The 14,835-nt window shown below is 43.8% G+C and overlaps 1 protein-coding gene and 1 long non-coding RNA gene across 2 annotated transcripts in view; one reads left to right on the top strand and one right to left on the bottom strand.

Annotated features, from left to right (window-relative positions):
* The window catches only part of LOC116650862 (uncharacterized), a 41,378-nt gene extending 27,876 nt beyond the window's left edge, over positions 1-13,502 (top strand). Inside the window, exons 2-5 of the long non-coding RNA XR_004303878.2 lie at positions 12,390-12,531; positions 12,603-12,796; positions 12,846-12,949; positions 13,056-13,502. This is a non-coding gene — a long non-coding RNA (uncharacterized lncRNA). The remainder of the gene's footprint in view (positions 1-12,389; positions 12,532-12,602; positions 12,797-12,845; positions 12,950-13,055) is intronic.
* On the bottom strand, positions 595-4,746 carry LOC6636372 (insulin-like growth factor-binding protein complex acid labile subunit). Its single transcript, XM_002059865.4, has 5 exons — positions 4,431-4,746; positions 2,397-3,675; positions 2,126-2,342; positions 1,810-2,069; positions 595-1,749 (listed from the first exon to the last, which is right to left on the bottom strand). Exons 2-5 carry the CDS (start codon positions 3,671-3,673, stop codon positions 750-752), a joined length of 2,754 nt encoding a protein of 917 aa, XP_002059901.1. The 5' UTR covers positions 3,674-3,675; positions 4,431-4,746; the 3' UTR covers positions 595-749.
* Positions 13,503-14,835: the final 1,333 nt, after the last annotated feature.

Genomic DNA, 14,835 nt, shown 5'->3' with positions numbered 1-14,835 from the left:
CACATTAAATGCAGCCACACTATTTTAGCCAATATTGTAGCAACTCAGCTGAGACAACAACCTTGCCACAGTTCACAATCATTGGCCGTAACAGTGCTGGCTGAAATAATGTGTCTGCTTCGAAATTCTGTTGTGTTCTGTAGACAATATTGTGTGACAATCCTTCCATAATATTAATTATATATATATATATATATATATATATATATATTTGCTGCTAGCATATCTTCTTTTGAAGAGTACTCTCTTACACTGCGGCCCAAAATATTGATACACATTATAGAAATATGTGTGTATGCAGTGTAAAAAGGAATCTGCATGAAGATCAAATTGATATTACTTAAGATGCGTTTTATGTTATGTGAAGTTTAAACAATCTTGCCACACTTGGTAGCCATTGCCTGTAACAGTCTTGGCTGAAATAAAATGTCTGCTTCGCATTTCTGTCATTTTTCCTTCCATAAGATTGAAAATTAATAATTATGAATATGCTAATGTATATGTATATATGTTAAAGAGTACTTCCTTACACTGCGTCTCAAAACATTGATACACGCTCTTGAAAAATGTGTGAATACAGCGTAAACAGCCATCTGTATTAAGTAGATCGATTGATTGATTTATTTACTTAGGATGCGTTTGTTATATGAAGTTTAAATAAGTCTTGACAGTTATATACAAACATATGATTTCGGCTTAGCAAATGAAAGGAATAAGTATTTGTGCATATGCTTTGTCGTTTTCAGTGCTTAAAATAGGGTCTCTCTCATGGGCTTGTGGACCTGGACATTACGTTCGCCATCGCTGGCGAAGCTAGACGAGCTGTCGCCGGCGGCGGCGGCAGCGCTGAAGTTGCCGCTGACCCGACGACTCGCCGAGTTCTTGCGCTTCTTGCGCTTGCCGCGCTCCAGGTCGAGCTCTGCACAGGAGGTGGACAGATTTGATCGGTTCTCGTCATCGGCAATGGAAGCGATATCCGCTACGACCAGCTCTTGAAAATCGCTGGCAATGGTGGACGTGGATGGCGCCCTCTTCTGTGCACTACTAAAGTAATCCTCTACAGCCGGATCCAGTTGAGTCGCCTGATTGGGCTCCAGCGTGTAAACCTGGGCGCTGACCTGCACGCTGGCTGGCAGCTTGGGCTTCCGTTTGGCAAAGGGGCTGCCCGGCTTGCTGGCGCCCAGATCCTCGTACTCGGGATCGGTGAGAAACTCCACACTGTCGGCCATCATGTTGATCCGCTTAAAGGGCGGTATCTCGGCTATCTTGGGCTTCCGCTTCGTATACGGACTGTTCTCATAGCTCTGAAAGTTGCCAATTTGCTCGGCGCTCTGCAGATTCTGTGTCTTTAAATGCGCGGCCGGAAAACGTGAGTCTTCAATGCTGAAGCGTCGACTGCCCGACTGCGTGCTGTACTCCATGTAGCCGGTGCGCCGATGCGGTCCGTATTGCGCCCGACGCTCCTTGTCGCGATTGGCGAGCATCTCCACGCTGCGGAATCGTTGACGTGTATCCAGCTGCAGCTCCTCGTCGTCGCCGGCAGACATTTCACCGTCTGGCTGGGTTTGGGAGCGGCGCAGTTGCTTGCGATTGCGCTCGGTGACGCTCAGATCCAACATGGACTTGACCGGCCGCTCCAGCTTGGGCATGCGGAGTGCATCCTCATACGAAGGCAACAAGCTGATTTCCTGCGCCTGCTGCAACGTGGTCGTCGATTCCTCACGCAGCATGCGCTCGTTGATGTCACGTCTGTGGATTAAGTGCATAAAAATGTTGCGCTTCGACCTTGCCTTTGGGCATAGAACTTACATACGTCGCAGCTCTTCGTGGTTTTCATCGTACTCCCTGCGATTCTGGCGCTGCTTGTGCTTACGCATCAACTTCTGGAAGCAGCCGTACAAAAGTGCCAACAGGCCCAGGCCCAGAATGCTGAGCATTATGGTCGACCAGACCTTCTCCCCGCTGCTGCTGCGCACGCTCACCGTCCAGTCGGACATGCAGGCATAATCCCATAGGTTGCCATAGTACATCGCAGGCGAGGCACAACGCAACTGGTGACGATCCCTGAGCTGCAGAGAGAAACGGATGCGGTGTGTGTGCCAATTCAGACTTCTGCTCCACTCACCTTGGCGGGTTTGGCTGTCAGAAAGTCATAGAACTCGACAAATAAAGGATTCTGGCACTCGCATATCCAGGGATTATCGCCCAGCCAGATCTGATCCAGAAACTTGTTCGATCGGAAATATACTGGTGGGATGGGATTGGTCAGTCGATTGCCATTCAAATGCAAGTCCGCCAGCTCTGGGAAGCCACGGAAACTGCTGTTCCGTATGGTGGATAGCCTGCAAGAAGAACACGAAATATAAAACATAAATTTGCACTGTTGAAAACCTCACCTGCAGTTGGCTAGATTCAGCTGTTGCAGCGTTTCCGAGCGCATCAGATTGGGTATATCGCTGATCAGATTATGGGACAAGTCCAGCTTCTGTATGGCCGACAGGCCGGAGAGCGCGTTGCCTTCGATGTAGCTTATTTCACACCAGCTCATGTTGATCAGACGCACCGAATTGGACACAATCTTCGTCAGCTTCTGTATGATGTTGCGGCTTAGGTTCAGCTCTAGGAGCACATCGTTTCCGATGATAAGATTGCGATCGAGGTAGGCGATCTCGTTGTAGGCCAAGTTCAGGTGCTTTAGCCGCTTCAGCTGACTAAATGCCTCATTTCCTATCAGGCGCAGCACATTCTTGGACAGATCCACCAGTTCCAGCATGGTATTGTTGGCAAAACTTTGCTGATCCACCGTTCGCAGCAGATTGCCGCTCAGGCTAACCTCGACGAGCGCCGGCAATCCACTCAAATCGATCTGGTCCAGATTACAGTAGGAAACATCGAGGCGGCGCAACTCAAAGGACACAATCAGATCCTCCTCCGCGCTGCCAAACTGCAGGGCAGTATTGTGCGACAAATCAAGCACCTCCAGGCTGGGTAGAGCCTCAATAAAGGCCGAGCTCAGGCGCTGCAGGCTGCAGTTGCTCATGTCCAGCTCCCGCAGGCTGCGCGACGGCAGACGCAGCAGCTGTCCAAGCTGATTGTTGGCCAGGGAGAGACGCTGCAGATTGGGCAGCTGATTGACCAAAAGATCGCCACCAACAGAGCTGATTTGCGCCATGGACAGATCCAGTTCGGTGAGCGACTGACTGTTGAGCTGTTGGCTGGCATCGTCTCCGCCAAAGCTGCCCAGCCGATTGCCCCGCAGGCTGAGCTGCTTTAGACTCGGCGCATACTTGAAGGCCTCATGGGGATGGATTTGCTGCCAGCCTACGATCGAGTTGTTGGCCAGCAGCAGAGTGCGGAGCGATACGAAACCGATCAGCGCATCTGCCGCCAGGCTGGCTATATGGTTATCCGATAGATCCAGATACAGCAGCGAATCAATATCGGCATATTGTTGTGGAAATTCCACAAAATTGTTGCCCGACAGATCCAAATGCTCGACGGGCAAACTATCAAAGTCGGGATAGTTGCGCAGACCGCGTCGCGAGCAGTTCGCATAAAGACTGTCGATCACCCAGTTGCATTTGCACGCAGACGGGCAGTCCACGGCGGCGGCAGCAACCACCATAAACATCAGCAGGACCAGGAGCAGCGGCTGCATTTGATGTGGTGCCATGCCTGCAAAGCAAGAGAGGAGCAACAAGTAAATAAATGTAGTGCAATCAGCTGTGGGGTCCCCTTCCACAATTGATAGTCTGTTTATTGCGCATGCATTTTATTCAGGTCTTATCGTTATCAGAGCGAGTAGCCAATTGGCGAGAGGGCTCGACTGCCAAATGCCCTGCACAAATTTTATATGGTATGTACATTATTTTGAGCTATAAAAATTGCCTTCTTTCATATGTTGTGTATTTATTGTGCGATCGCTATGAAATTGTTTGGGCTTGAAAGAATCTATTCAAGTGTGAGAATATAGCAAAAATTTTACAGCTAAAAAGGCATGTCAAAAAAATCTGTTTAGCTCTTATGGACAGTCCGTTCGTCGTCTGATTAACAACATTTATACAGTATACATATATGCTGCCTTAAACAAAATAACGATATGGTTAAGGAAGGGAGGATCTATGCAAGTTTGGGTATATAGCAAAAATTGTAAAAATAAAATGCATGACAAAATGAAATATATATATAAAGCATATTGCTTTAGCTTTTATAGAGCGTCCGTCCGTCGTCTAACTCCTTTCTACCCGTTACGCAAAATGACGATCCCCCCTTCACTTTGCGTACAGGGTATCACATAAAAAGCGGCCACAATCGAGCGTTTTTTTTTACATATATTTGATTTTAGCTTATACGCATTTGGTAATTGCGTCGCTTTAGCCCGAATTCGCAGTTTTGGCTTATTAGTGACGTCACGCTACGAATTTATTCACCTGCTTGAAAAATTTGTAATGGCTTTTTCTAATCCCACAACGCTCAGAGCTTATCTTATCGATGCTCGGGATGGGGTAGGGTAAAAGCGTGTATATGAAATTGGAGCACCCCAAAACACGGAGCACTCGAGCAGCACATAAAAAAAAAAATACTATTGAATTTTATTTGCGATTTTTTTCTCGACTATTTCGAAACACTGAAACGCGTGATTTGTGTAAATTGCGGGCCTGAATAAAAGTCTACATTTTTTAGGGCTGCCAAACACTTGCTTTAGGACTTATTTTCTTTCTTTCTTATGTGCAATGTCTTCCCAATGTCGCCTAATACTGACTGAATGAAACAAATTACTCACCTGCCGCTACGGCGACCGTTTCATTTGTGATAAGATAAGACCCTGATAACGTTAGTGCGCGCTCAGTGTTGGTCAATGGCTGCAGCTCTCTCTCCCTCTCTCATGTTCGCCAAGTGTGTTGTAAAGCAACTAAAAAAATACCGCTTGGCCAAAATTAACAAAAATATTTCGGTCAAGTTTAATAATTGATTGATGAGCCTTTATTGGAAGGCTTATCATGTGAAATTTACTAACAATTAATTAACTATTTGCTGTATAATATGAAATATTAAGAATAACTGTCAATCTCAATAAAATTACTTTCGAACCTGAAAAGGTTAACGTCAATTTGAATAAAAAATTGAATAGAGTAAATGTTGATTTCCCCATTTTCCGCTCATTAATATAAAAGTTTTCCTCCGTTTTCGTCAGCCTGTAATATATATATATGTCCATTATATTTATTTCGTAGATCAGCTTTTTTACAATTTTTAAATTTAGTCGAACTCAGATACAAATTTCAATTTCAATCAGCCCAAAAGAGGTTTTCATCAGTTTGAATAGATAAGAAGTTATTCTCGCACTTCCAATTAATGCCCTTATATATTCCACATCAAACATGGAGTTTACTTGAGGTTATGATTTTAAGCCTTTAGTATATATATTATATATATATATATATTTCATCGATCAGCTTTTTTACAATCATTGAATTCAGTCGAACTCAGCTAAATAACAATTCAAGCATAAATCTTTTCAATGCTCGAAAAGGAAGCTCCATTCACTTGTCGCCAAAATCTTGGAAAATGAAAAGAAATAAATAAAATAAAAATAAGCAAGCTTTAACAAAATGTCGCGATGTCCTCGCTTAACGCTGACTTCGGCTGGCATGTGATGAAGTGCAACTGCAAATTACTCGAAATGTGCGACTATGGGAGGCAGGAACTACAACTTCTATATACAACCGACTGATAGGGCATTAAAATTACCCTTACTCGGCAGCTGTGGATGCACGCCAACTACTCAACTTTTTACTCTACTCTCCTCTCCTCTCGACAGTGGCTGCAGAATGTTGCCAGACACCTTCTAACCGGATTTATTGTAATGAAGCGTGCGCAAAACAGAAACGACGCTTTCGCTCAGACAGAGCGATAAAAGATGCACTGGCAAATAAAAATCCGGACAACCAACAACATTTACCACAACAACAACGACAACACAGACAGCAACAACCCAAACTGACGTGTTGACAGCAACATATTTTGTGTTGTAGAGCCAAAGGAAAGGGAGGATAGAACGCAATGTCACACACAAAAAACTAAGGTGACAAAGAAAGTCCTAAAACTGTGCTTCGACTATTGTATGCCCTATAAAATTAAACGCATACTGGAAAAAAATTGTTTAAGTTTCTTATATAAACGTATACTTATATACCCTATACCTATATAAAATATATTCAACTACTGGAGAAAATGTTTTTTATATTTTTTTATATAAATTATCTGCCTCTTTGATAAGTTCGAATTTTCTAAAATGTATCAGTGATTATATATCTAATATATATCTTGAGGTTGAATTTTCTGAAATGAATCAATAGGTAAATATCTAATATTAATATTTCTACAACGTCATCTACTGTGCCAAGCTAATCAATATATTCGAGCTACCCTTAGGCAGCGTATAAGGAAGAGAAAATGATTTTGAAAAGCGTTAGCAACGTTTCCAAATACAATAAATAAGTTGACGCTTTGCTTTTAAGGCAATCAGCGCAAAGAAGAAGCAGCACGAAATCGTCGAAGTAGAATGTAGAAGTCAGCGCAACGCCGGGCTGATAAGCGCGCGCCCCGACATTATGTGGCCAGGCAGTTCAACGCCTCCCCCACCTACCCGCAACCCCTGCCCACGTTAAGTTTGAACTATTGAATGCGGTCTGTCAGGCTCGTCAAGCGACAAATTCGGTTGCCCGGGCAGCAGAAGCCGCAGCAGCCACGCGCTCGCGGATAACTGCACAGATAATGGGCCGGTGGTGGGAGGAGCGGACGGAAAGAGAGGGAGAGAAAGAGTCCTGGCGTTTTAATGAAGCGCATTGATTGGGTGGGAGATGAGGCGCCTGGCGACGGGATAATTAGCGGCTCGGGCCATGCAAAGCCGCGCGTTGTCCTTGGCCAGAACGTTGGGAATTCGCACAGTTGGAATCACAAGTTAATGCCGCACGGGCCAACCTTGGTCCTTGACTGCTGCTGCTGCTGCTGCTGTGTGCTTTTGTTAATGGATTGATTTTCAAATTTCTCTCTCATCTAATCTGGGTGACTCTTGATTCCTGCCGCTTGGCCCTCGTTTCGCTTTTTTTATGGGCAATTTCTTGCTGCTTTTTAATAAGAAAAGAAGTGCTTTTTATTTATTTTTCGTTTTTTTTTTTTTTTATTGCCGCACTTACTTAGCGGGAAATCCCTCCACTCGCTCCTCCTCCATCCATGCACTCTCGCAGCCAAAGTGCAGCCAGAAAGTTTTGTATGTCTTTGAATGACAGCTGCGGTGGCCACAGATAAGCGCCGCCCTGCCTCGTAGCCGCCCATTGCTGCCAGCGGCTGTGACAGAACTCGCGATAAAGCAAATTGTGAATTTGCCCCCTCCCCGCCCCTCACCGTCTCCTGCTGCTGTCCAGCTTCAGGTGAGCGGAAGTCAGCTGGCAATTCCTGCTGACTATCTGACTGCCTGTCCAGAGCTCCTCAGATAGCTTAGCACAGAAATGTAGCTAAGTATTTGACACTCACACACACACACACACACGCACACACCCGATGCCATAAAGATAAGTTAGAGGCCACATTATGATTCATTCTAATCGGTCCACAATGCCAATCGTCATCAGAGTTGGACGCCCAACGACATCGTTTTTACTTTTTTTATGCCAACCACAAATTAGATTTTTATTGTTAGCAGCCAGAAGGCGTGGGTGGGCAGAGGGCGGGCAGGGGGCGGGCAGGGGCGGGCTGGCAAAAACAATTTACTTCTATCTGCAAGACGATACGTCACAAGTGGCACACACATAAACATAAAAGTAGATAAAGCAGCCCGCTTTGCATACTGCCAGCGACTTTAAGGCCAACAACAACTTTTGGCTCTGACTGTGCTTTAATTGTGGACAGAAAACCTTTCTCACTCGAGCTGCTCGCAGCTCGCAGCTCGGGCGAAATCAAAGCGGCTTAGCACAAATATCTTAAATAGCAATAAATTTCGATTTTTGTACATTTTATGAATTATAAGCTTAAGAGGCAGGCACCGCCTCCCCCATCCGTCCACCGGCCTGATACCCTGCACCCCCTTGGCAAAAGGGCTGCACCTTAAGCATTCTCAGCGTTCAACGTGCCACGCGAAAAGTTTCCGCCCCCTCCGCCTCAATGTGCCACAAACTGACAGCCGCCTGGCAAAGATTTAGACAAAGACGCCAGCCATTTACTGTTATTCGCACTGATAGCAAAGTACTAGCTGCCGTGCCCCTCGCACCCCCGACCTCCGCCTGCAACCACTCTGCCATGCAAACGGGGGCACAGCGTCTTAAGCACGAGCATGCCGAGTGGCATTTTAACATTTTTAAGTCGCGACTTCCCCTTCCTCTTCCCTCTGGCCATGCCCACCTCCAACCCCCACGCTTCCCAGCTCCATTGGCGTCTTTAGCTTGCGCCGCAAGCCTTTCGCCAAGGCGCAGCGCCATAAATCAATTCGTATTAGTTTTATGAAATGTGTACCTGCGGCGTACAATGCCACACACACACTAACACACACCTGCACACACACCTACACACATCTACAACAGACAGTTACTAGGTTTATGCGTAACAATTTATGAAAAGGTTTTATTTGAAGCTGCGCCTTTAAAAAGAATATACACTATTTTCCAAATACAGTGCTAGGGGGTATTGCCCGGCTTTGTCCGTGGAACGTTTTGTGCTAACAATCTTAGATATAACATCTACCCATCACACTTGTATTTAAAAATATGTTTAAAGTGTATCGCATATAGAAGCAAGTGTTGGAATCAACGGTTTCCACCTGTGTTAGTCTTGCGTTGGGAATCTTGAACCAGAAATGAGCTTGGAATGAGTTTTTTATTATAGTCCCAGCAAGTATATAGATTTGAGTAGAGCTCAGCGGTTCCCTTCATGGACTAAGCCAATGCCATTCCATAAAGTTCGGTTCCCTAGCCTGGGTTCCTAAAACTGAGAGCTGGGCTTTCCTGACTTATTCAGTTTATTGTGAATCAATTAATCCATTCTACCGGCTAAAGACTTATGTCGGCTAGTATTCTTAATTGTAATTCAGTATCATGATTTCTAGCCCTGCATAAACCACATCCCAAATGATAATGTTGGCGGTTTAATGAGCAAATCTTTTTTGGTAGCGTCTTCGGCGGCATCAGCAAAAAAGCTTTGGTAAAGCGTTGCCAATTAAGCGACTCAAGCGAAGGACTTGGCATAATTCATGTCCTTCACTCTGTCCTCGTGGCCAACACACACACACATACGCACAGGCCTAAATACGCATGCATATTCATTGCATACCTCAAGGCTGAGTCTATTTTTCTGGCTGTTGGAATTTCTTTTCGCACTCAGTTCTTGATGTTGGCCGTGAATTTGCATAAATCTTTTTTTTTTGGCCAGAATTACAATATTTCTTGGTTATTTTAACTGGCGCCCAGTCAGATTTATACCAGCAGCCGACTTGTGAATATTTAATGGAACTTTTGAATTATCGCCTGACAATGGGATTATCATTTTTACATTGGCCGCACGGCAGGACATGGCCAGGCAAATGGACATTGGGTACATTGGCAACGATGCCGAGACGCACACCTTGAACCATTAGCTAAGCCAAAAGTCGCCCCGGCTGGGCGTGGCGCTCCCCTGGGGGTAATTCGCAGTTGCCATAATTATCATCGTAAATTATGCGTGGCAATGGAAAATGTCGGAAGAGGGGGGGAAAAGTTTTTGGATGTTATGAAAATGAATTGAGATTGAGCCAAAAATGAAATGTGAATTTACAATTGATTTAAATAGTCGCAGCAGCACCAGAAGCTGGAGCTGGCTGAGGAGGGATACTAAATCAAAGCATCTTCCAATCTATGCGCCTCCATTCCGGCTCTTCCGCCCGCTGTTGCTGCTCCTCCTTTTTTTGGGCAATAATCTGCAGCGCCGAGTGTCATAAATAATAATTAAACAACTCGCGTTGTTAAGTCTTTTTATTACGACCCAAGACAAACGACAGCTGACAGCGGGGGCAGACGTCGCAGTTGTGCGGGGCGTGTGTGCGGGATAAGATGCTGTGCGCCGCGCTGGCATGAAGGGAAGGCTTAGAGCTGGTTGCTGGTAGCATGTGCGGGCTTTCGACTTGTACTCCCCGCTTCCTAACCCCCTGCTCATAAGTAGACGCACAATTTTCCACGCAAAGACTTTTCCATGTATCGTCTGGCACATGAGCCAGACATGGAAAGCGGCGTCCAGGCCAGGTGCCCAGCGTCCCTGGGCCCCACTTCATGCTCGATGTTAAGACGTAATTAAGAAAATAAATAATAATCGCCCGATGCAGAAGATGCAGACACCAAGGGTTTGGGCATGTGTGTGAATGTGTGCGCATGTGTGTGTGTGTGTGTGTGTGTGTGTGTGTGTGTGTGTGTGTGTGTGTGTGTGTGTGTGTGTGTCAGCTGGCGCCTTTGACTTAAGCCCACGTTGTCATACACTTATAAAATATCTTAACTAGAACAGCAAAAGGATCTCTCCACCTCCTGCTCACAGTGGACGGTGCGTAAATCTAGCCCGGGTTGAGACCACCTACAACAAGAATTATTATCATTTGATGGCACAGCCAGCTAGTTCCGGCCAAGGTTTAATAAGCTCACGCCTTTTTGCTGCTGCTGCTGCTGCTGTGAACCTTTTCTCTTGGGGGTTGGAGCAGCAGCTGACCCAACTGTGCCGCAGAGATATGCCATGAGAAGGACTACAGAGCAGCAGGAATTTACCAGAGCCAAGGAATTCAAATAATCTAAAAACAATTGAAAATACGCCTTGCTCTCAGCTTGAAAGAAATTTAGATAACAAATGGGACTTGAGGAAAAAACTGGAACTCACGGAGGTTCCTTTAAGATATCGCGACGAAATCTTTTACAAACCGAGAATGGACAACCTATTAAATTTAAACTGTTCTAAATGTAAGATAAGGACTTTCGATAGAGGCCCTCCCAAATTGGTTTCTTTATACCTTGATAACTTAGATAGGTTTAGGTGCCATTCTTGATCACAAACTAAATGTCGACTCTCATGTTACGAACGTGGTCAGAATTGTCTTGGATTTCAGCAAGCGATCCGTGCATGATCCTATACTAGAGTATGTCTCATGTATCTATCTATTCATCAAGACAGCATTGAATCTGTGTAGAAACAATTCCTGCTCGTGGTTCAAATTGGGATCATCTTCATATGCAGTTACCGCCAGTAATCTTCTGATGATTTATCTGTCTTTCTAAATGAAAACTTTTGATCTTTGACCATGTGGAATTAAACAAGTATTTTCGTAAGTTAAGTTAAATGCAGAGTTCAAATATGTCATGTAAGTCAGCAGCTAATTGAAGTAATATGTCTTATGCCTAACTATACTATACCCGGTCTGTTTGTTCTCTTCATGCAACACACTTTTGGCAATGTACTCATTAACTAATTTGGCCAACGAATGGGGGGTGGATTTTATGGTGGGTTGGTTGACATTTGAACACAACGCTGCAAACGGAGCCATAGAAAATCGCCGTGAATAGCGCAAGTCACAAATCAAAGCGGAATTATTATTACTTATGACCATTTAATTGGACTTGCGTATATTCATTTGAGTTGCGCTCGGAGATGCTGGTTTTTGTTTTAGTTGTTGTTTCTTGTTTTGTGTGTGTTTGTTTGCGCAGTCAATTTGCCAAATGGTTGTGCCACAGACATCGGCAAAGAAGCCACCACAAATTCAACCAGCCAACAACAACAAAGCACCGCCAACTATTTGGCTCATTAGTTTTATTGGCCCGCATATCAGTCAAAGCCGCAAAACTATTTATGCGGCCAACGCCCGCGTGCCCAGCTCCTGGTCCAGGTCCAGGTCCAGCTACAGACCCTTCTGATTCTATCATTTGTAGCTTGCTGCACTTGATGGGTGGCTTGGGTGTTTGCCAAGCACATTAATTGCCAAAAAGAACTTTGTCTTCGTTGCGCTGCGAAAGTCGCTCGAGATGTCCTCTTAATGAATTGGCAGCTATCCTTTTAACATTTGCTCAGTTGCACTTGCCGCAAAAGCCTCTAATAAATCACATAAAGACAGACACACAGAGCCCAGAGTCTTAAGTCCAATTAAGAGTTGATGCAACTACAAACTGATTCCGGTCATTAAGGCATATCGAAAGGTAGGTTAGCTCCAGTTGGTCTAGGTTAAGCAGACTCTCAGATTAGCCACAGACGTAATAATAATTATAAAGAAAGGTAAAAAAGGGGGCAGAGGCCTGTCGGGGATTTTATGTGTGGATGGCGATAGGAGGGTAAAACATATTGGAGAGTTTTCTTACTTTAAATGATTTAAGTTTTTAAATTAATAATTGCAGCAAAAAGCCTGGCCGAAGAACACGAAAGGTAATGAGGAATAAGAGGTAAGCGGAAGAAGCAGCTTATGTGGTTCAGCCCTGGAGCGATCCCTGAAGACAGGAAAGGCAAAAGGAAAGTCGAGAATCATTGCTAGGTCACAAGGTATTTGACTAAATATTTGTATTTTTGTTAGAATATAAGTAATTTTGTTGTTTAATTATTAATATTTTTAGCCATAAACTATTAACCAAACTTTCTTGCTTCGTACATATCTCAAAATCCTTTGGCTAAGCTAGAAGCTTCCATAAAATGGTCTGGAACTGAAGATCGCCTGGACAACTTATCTGGACCTTGGACTACATTCATCTTATTACAGTAATATATTTATAACTAGCTAACTAACTATATCTTGACAGTTTCTCAACCGGTAAGTTTTCATATAACATCTTTCAAAGCTGACTAATTTCCACTCTCAGTTTCACTTAATTACGTTTACATTAAACGAGATTTATTTGCCATTAAAAATTATTATGATATTTGAAGTATGGAAAAGTTTTGCGAAAAGCACGATTTATGCAACGTAAGTACCAGCAAATACCTGAGCAAAGAAATTATGAGATATTTTATATTTGTTTTCTTGCTTTTTTTTGTACATCTTATTTTTTTATTTTTGGCTGGCCGCAAAGACCGCAAGTGCGGCGCAGTTAGCTATGTAAATGTTTTCGCAGCTGTTTATGTATTTACTTTTAATGCCACTCGAAATGGCGGCTGCCAGTGGCTCCTCCAAGGCGCAGCCGAGCTGCAATTCCATAGAAGCATCAACAGGAGCAGCAGCAGCAGCCAACCGCACAACGCCAAGAAAATGCTAACAATTTTAATTAATGGATAAAGTTCTGTGGAATTCTGGTCGCCGCTCCACGCCCACATGGCAGCATATTTTGCCAGTGGTCGCGCAGCTGGTTTTGGGGTTGTTGCAGCGCCACCAAATTATGTGTACTTTGTTTGTCTAAATATTTATGCACTGCCAACCAGATTCGTTGCCCACTCAAAAGCATTTTTCTCCAGCTATGCTCAAAGGAAATCTGAGAATTCTAGTTGTTTTTTATTTGAATTTACTTGAATGTTAAATAAGAAAACGCCGTTTATTAATTTTCATAAATATATTTATTTATCTGAATATCTCTATAGCTATTGCATCAATTGTATATTATTATTCTTATGAACATAACAAATAAGATTACAAAAAACGAATAACATATTCAGATCTAAACATAATAAAATTATGCTAAACAACAGCAAAATGTTTTCCAAAATGCTTTTTCTTTTAGCCACCCGTCCTCCATTTATAGTGCTAAGTTGACATATACATATATTCTTGGGCTTATCATACCATTGAGTCCTGGTGAACCTAAATGTCTAAATTCTTGCAAAATTCGTGCAGAACTGTGTTAAAAACATGAATTTATCCCTTTTCTTGGTTTTCCCATACCATAGATATGGTCCTGGTAAGCCTATAGTTTCAAATGCGGATAGTCCCGGAGCCCATCAACGTTTTTCGATTTTAGAAAAAAGTCATTTTCGAAAAAAAAAAACCATTCAAAACGACATAATCTCGCCATGATCAACGGAGTCATATCTCCGCGGTGCTCCAATGTGATTATTGTAAATTGTTATTTGTATGTGCGGCCGCAAAGTATGCAGTAGAACAGCTCAAATAGGCTCAAGCGCACCATGTAGACAGCTCGAAAGTATGCAATGCTTTGCTTTACTTCTTTGTGCACAAACACACGATTTTTTTTGGAAAACTTTAAATGGCTATATCTCAGTCAAATAAAGCCCGATAGAATGCAGATTGAGAGGAGTTACTCACGGATGGCCATAGAAACCTCCAAGTTCAACGGCGAAGCTATGTCGCTTTGAAACGTCATATCTCCAAGATTTTTTTAGAGCGGCGGAGATATGACGTTTCAAAGCGACATAACTTCGCCGTTGATCATGGCGAGATTATGTCGTGAATATCGTGTCCACAACTACACGAACTTTTTTGGGAAACTTTAAATGGTCATATCTCGGCCAAATAAAGCCCTATTACGGTCAAAAAGGGAGGGGCTACTTGGGGAGAGGTCCGTAGAATCCGCCAAGATCGACGGCGAAGTTATGTCGCTTCAAAACGACATATCTCCAAGATATTTTTAGAGCGGCGGAGCTATGTCGCTTTAAAACGACATACTCTCGCCATGATCAACGGCGAAGTTATGTCGCTTTGAAACGTCATATCTCCAAGATTTTTTTAGAGCGGCGGAGCTATGTCGCTTTGAAACGTCATATCTCCAAGATTTTTTAGAGCGGGGGAGCTATGTCGCTTTAAAACGACATACTCTCGCCATGATTAACGGCGAAATTATGTCGCTTCAAAACGACATAATCTCGCCATGATCAACGGCGTCATATCTCCGCCGTGCTCCA

This window comes from Drosophila virilis, chromosome 5, assembly GCF_030788295.1.
Source record: "Drosophila virilis strain 15010-1051.87 chromosome 5, Dvir_AGI_RSII-ME, whole genome shotgun sequence".
Lineage (NCBI taxonomy): Eukaryota > Metazoa > Arthropoda > Insecta > Diptera > Drosophilidae > Drosophila > Drosophila virilis.
Note: the sequence above shows the minus strand (reverse complement) of the source record. Positions and strands in the feature narration are given on the sequence as shown.

Bases quoted from the DNA above. Each gene is read 5' to 3' on its own strand.
- LOC6636372 (XM_002059865.4), bottom strand. From the start codon at position 3,673: ATGGCACCACATCAAATGCAGCCGCTGCTCCTGGTCCTGCTGATGTTT. The intron at 2,070-2,125 runs GTGAGTGGAGCA...TTCTCTCTGCAG, and splicing joins TGACAGCCAAACCCGCCAAG to CTCAGGGATCGTCACCAGTT. The intron at 1,750-1,809 runs GTAAGTTCTATG...CTTAATCCACAG, and splicing joins CACGAAGAGCTGCGACGTAT to ACGTGACATCAACGAGCGCA.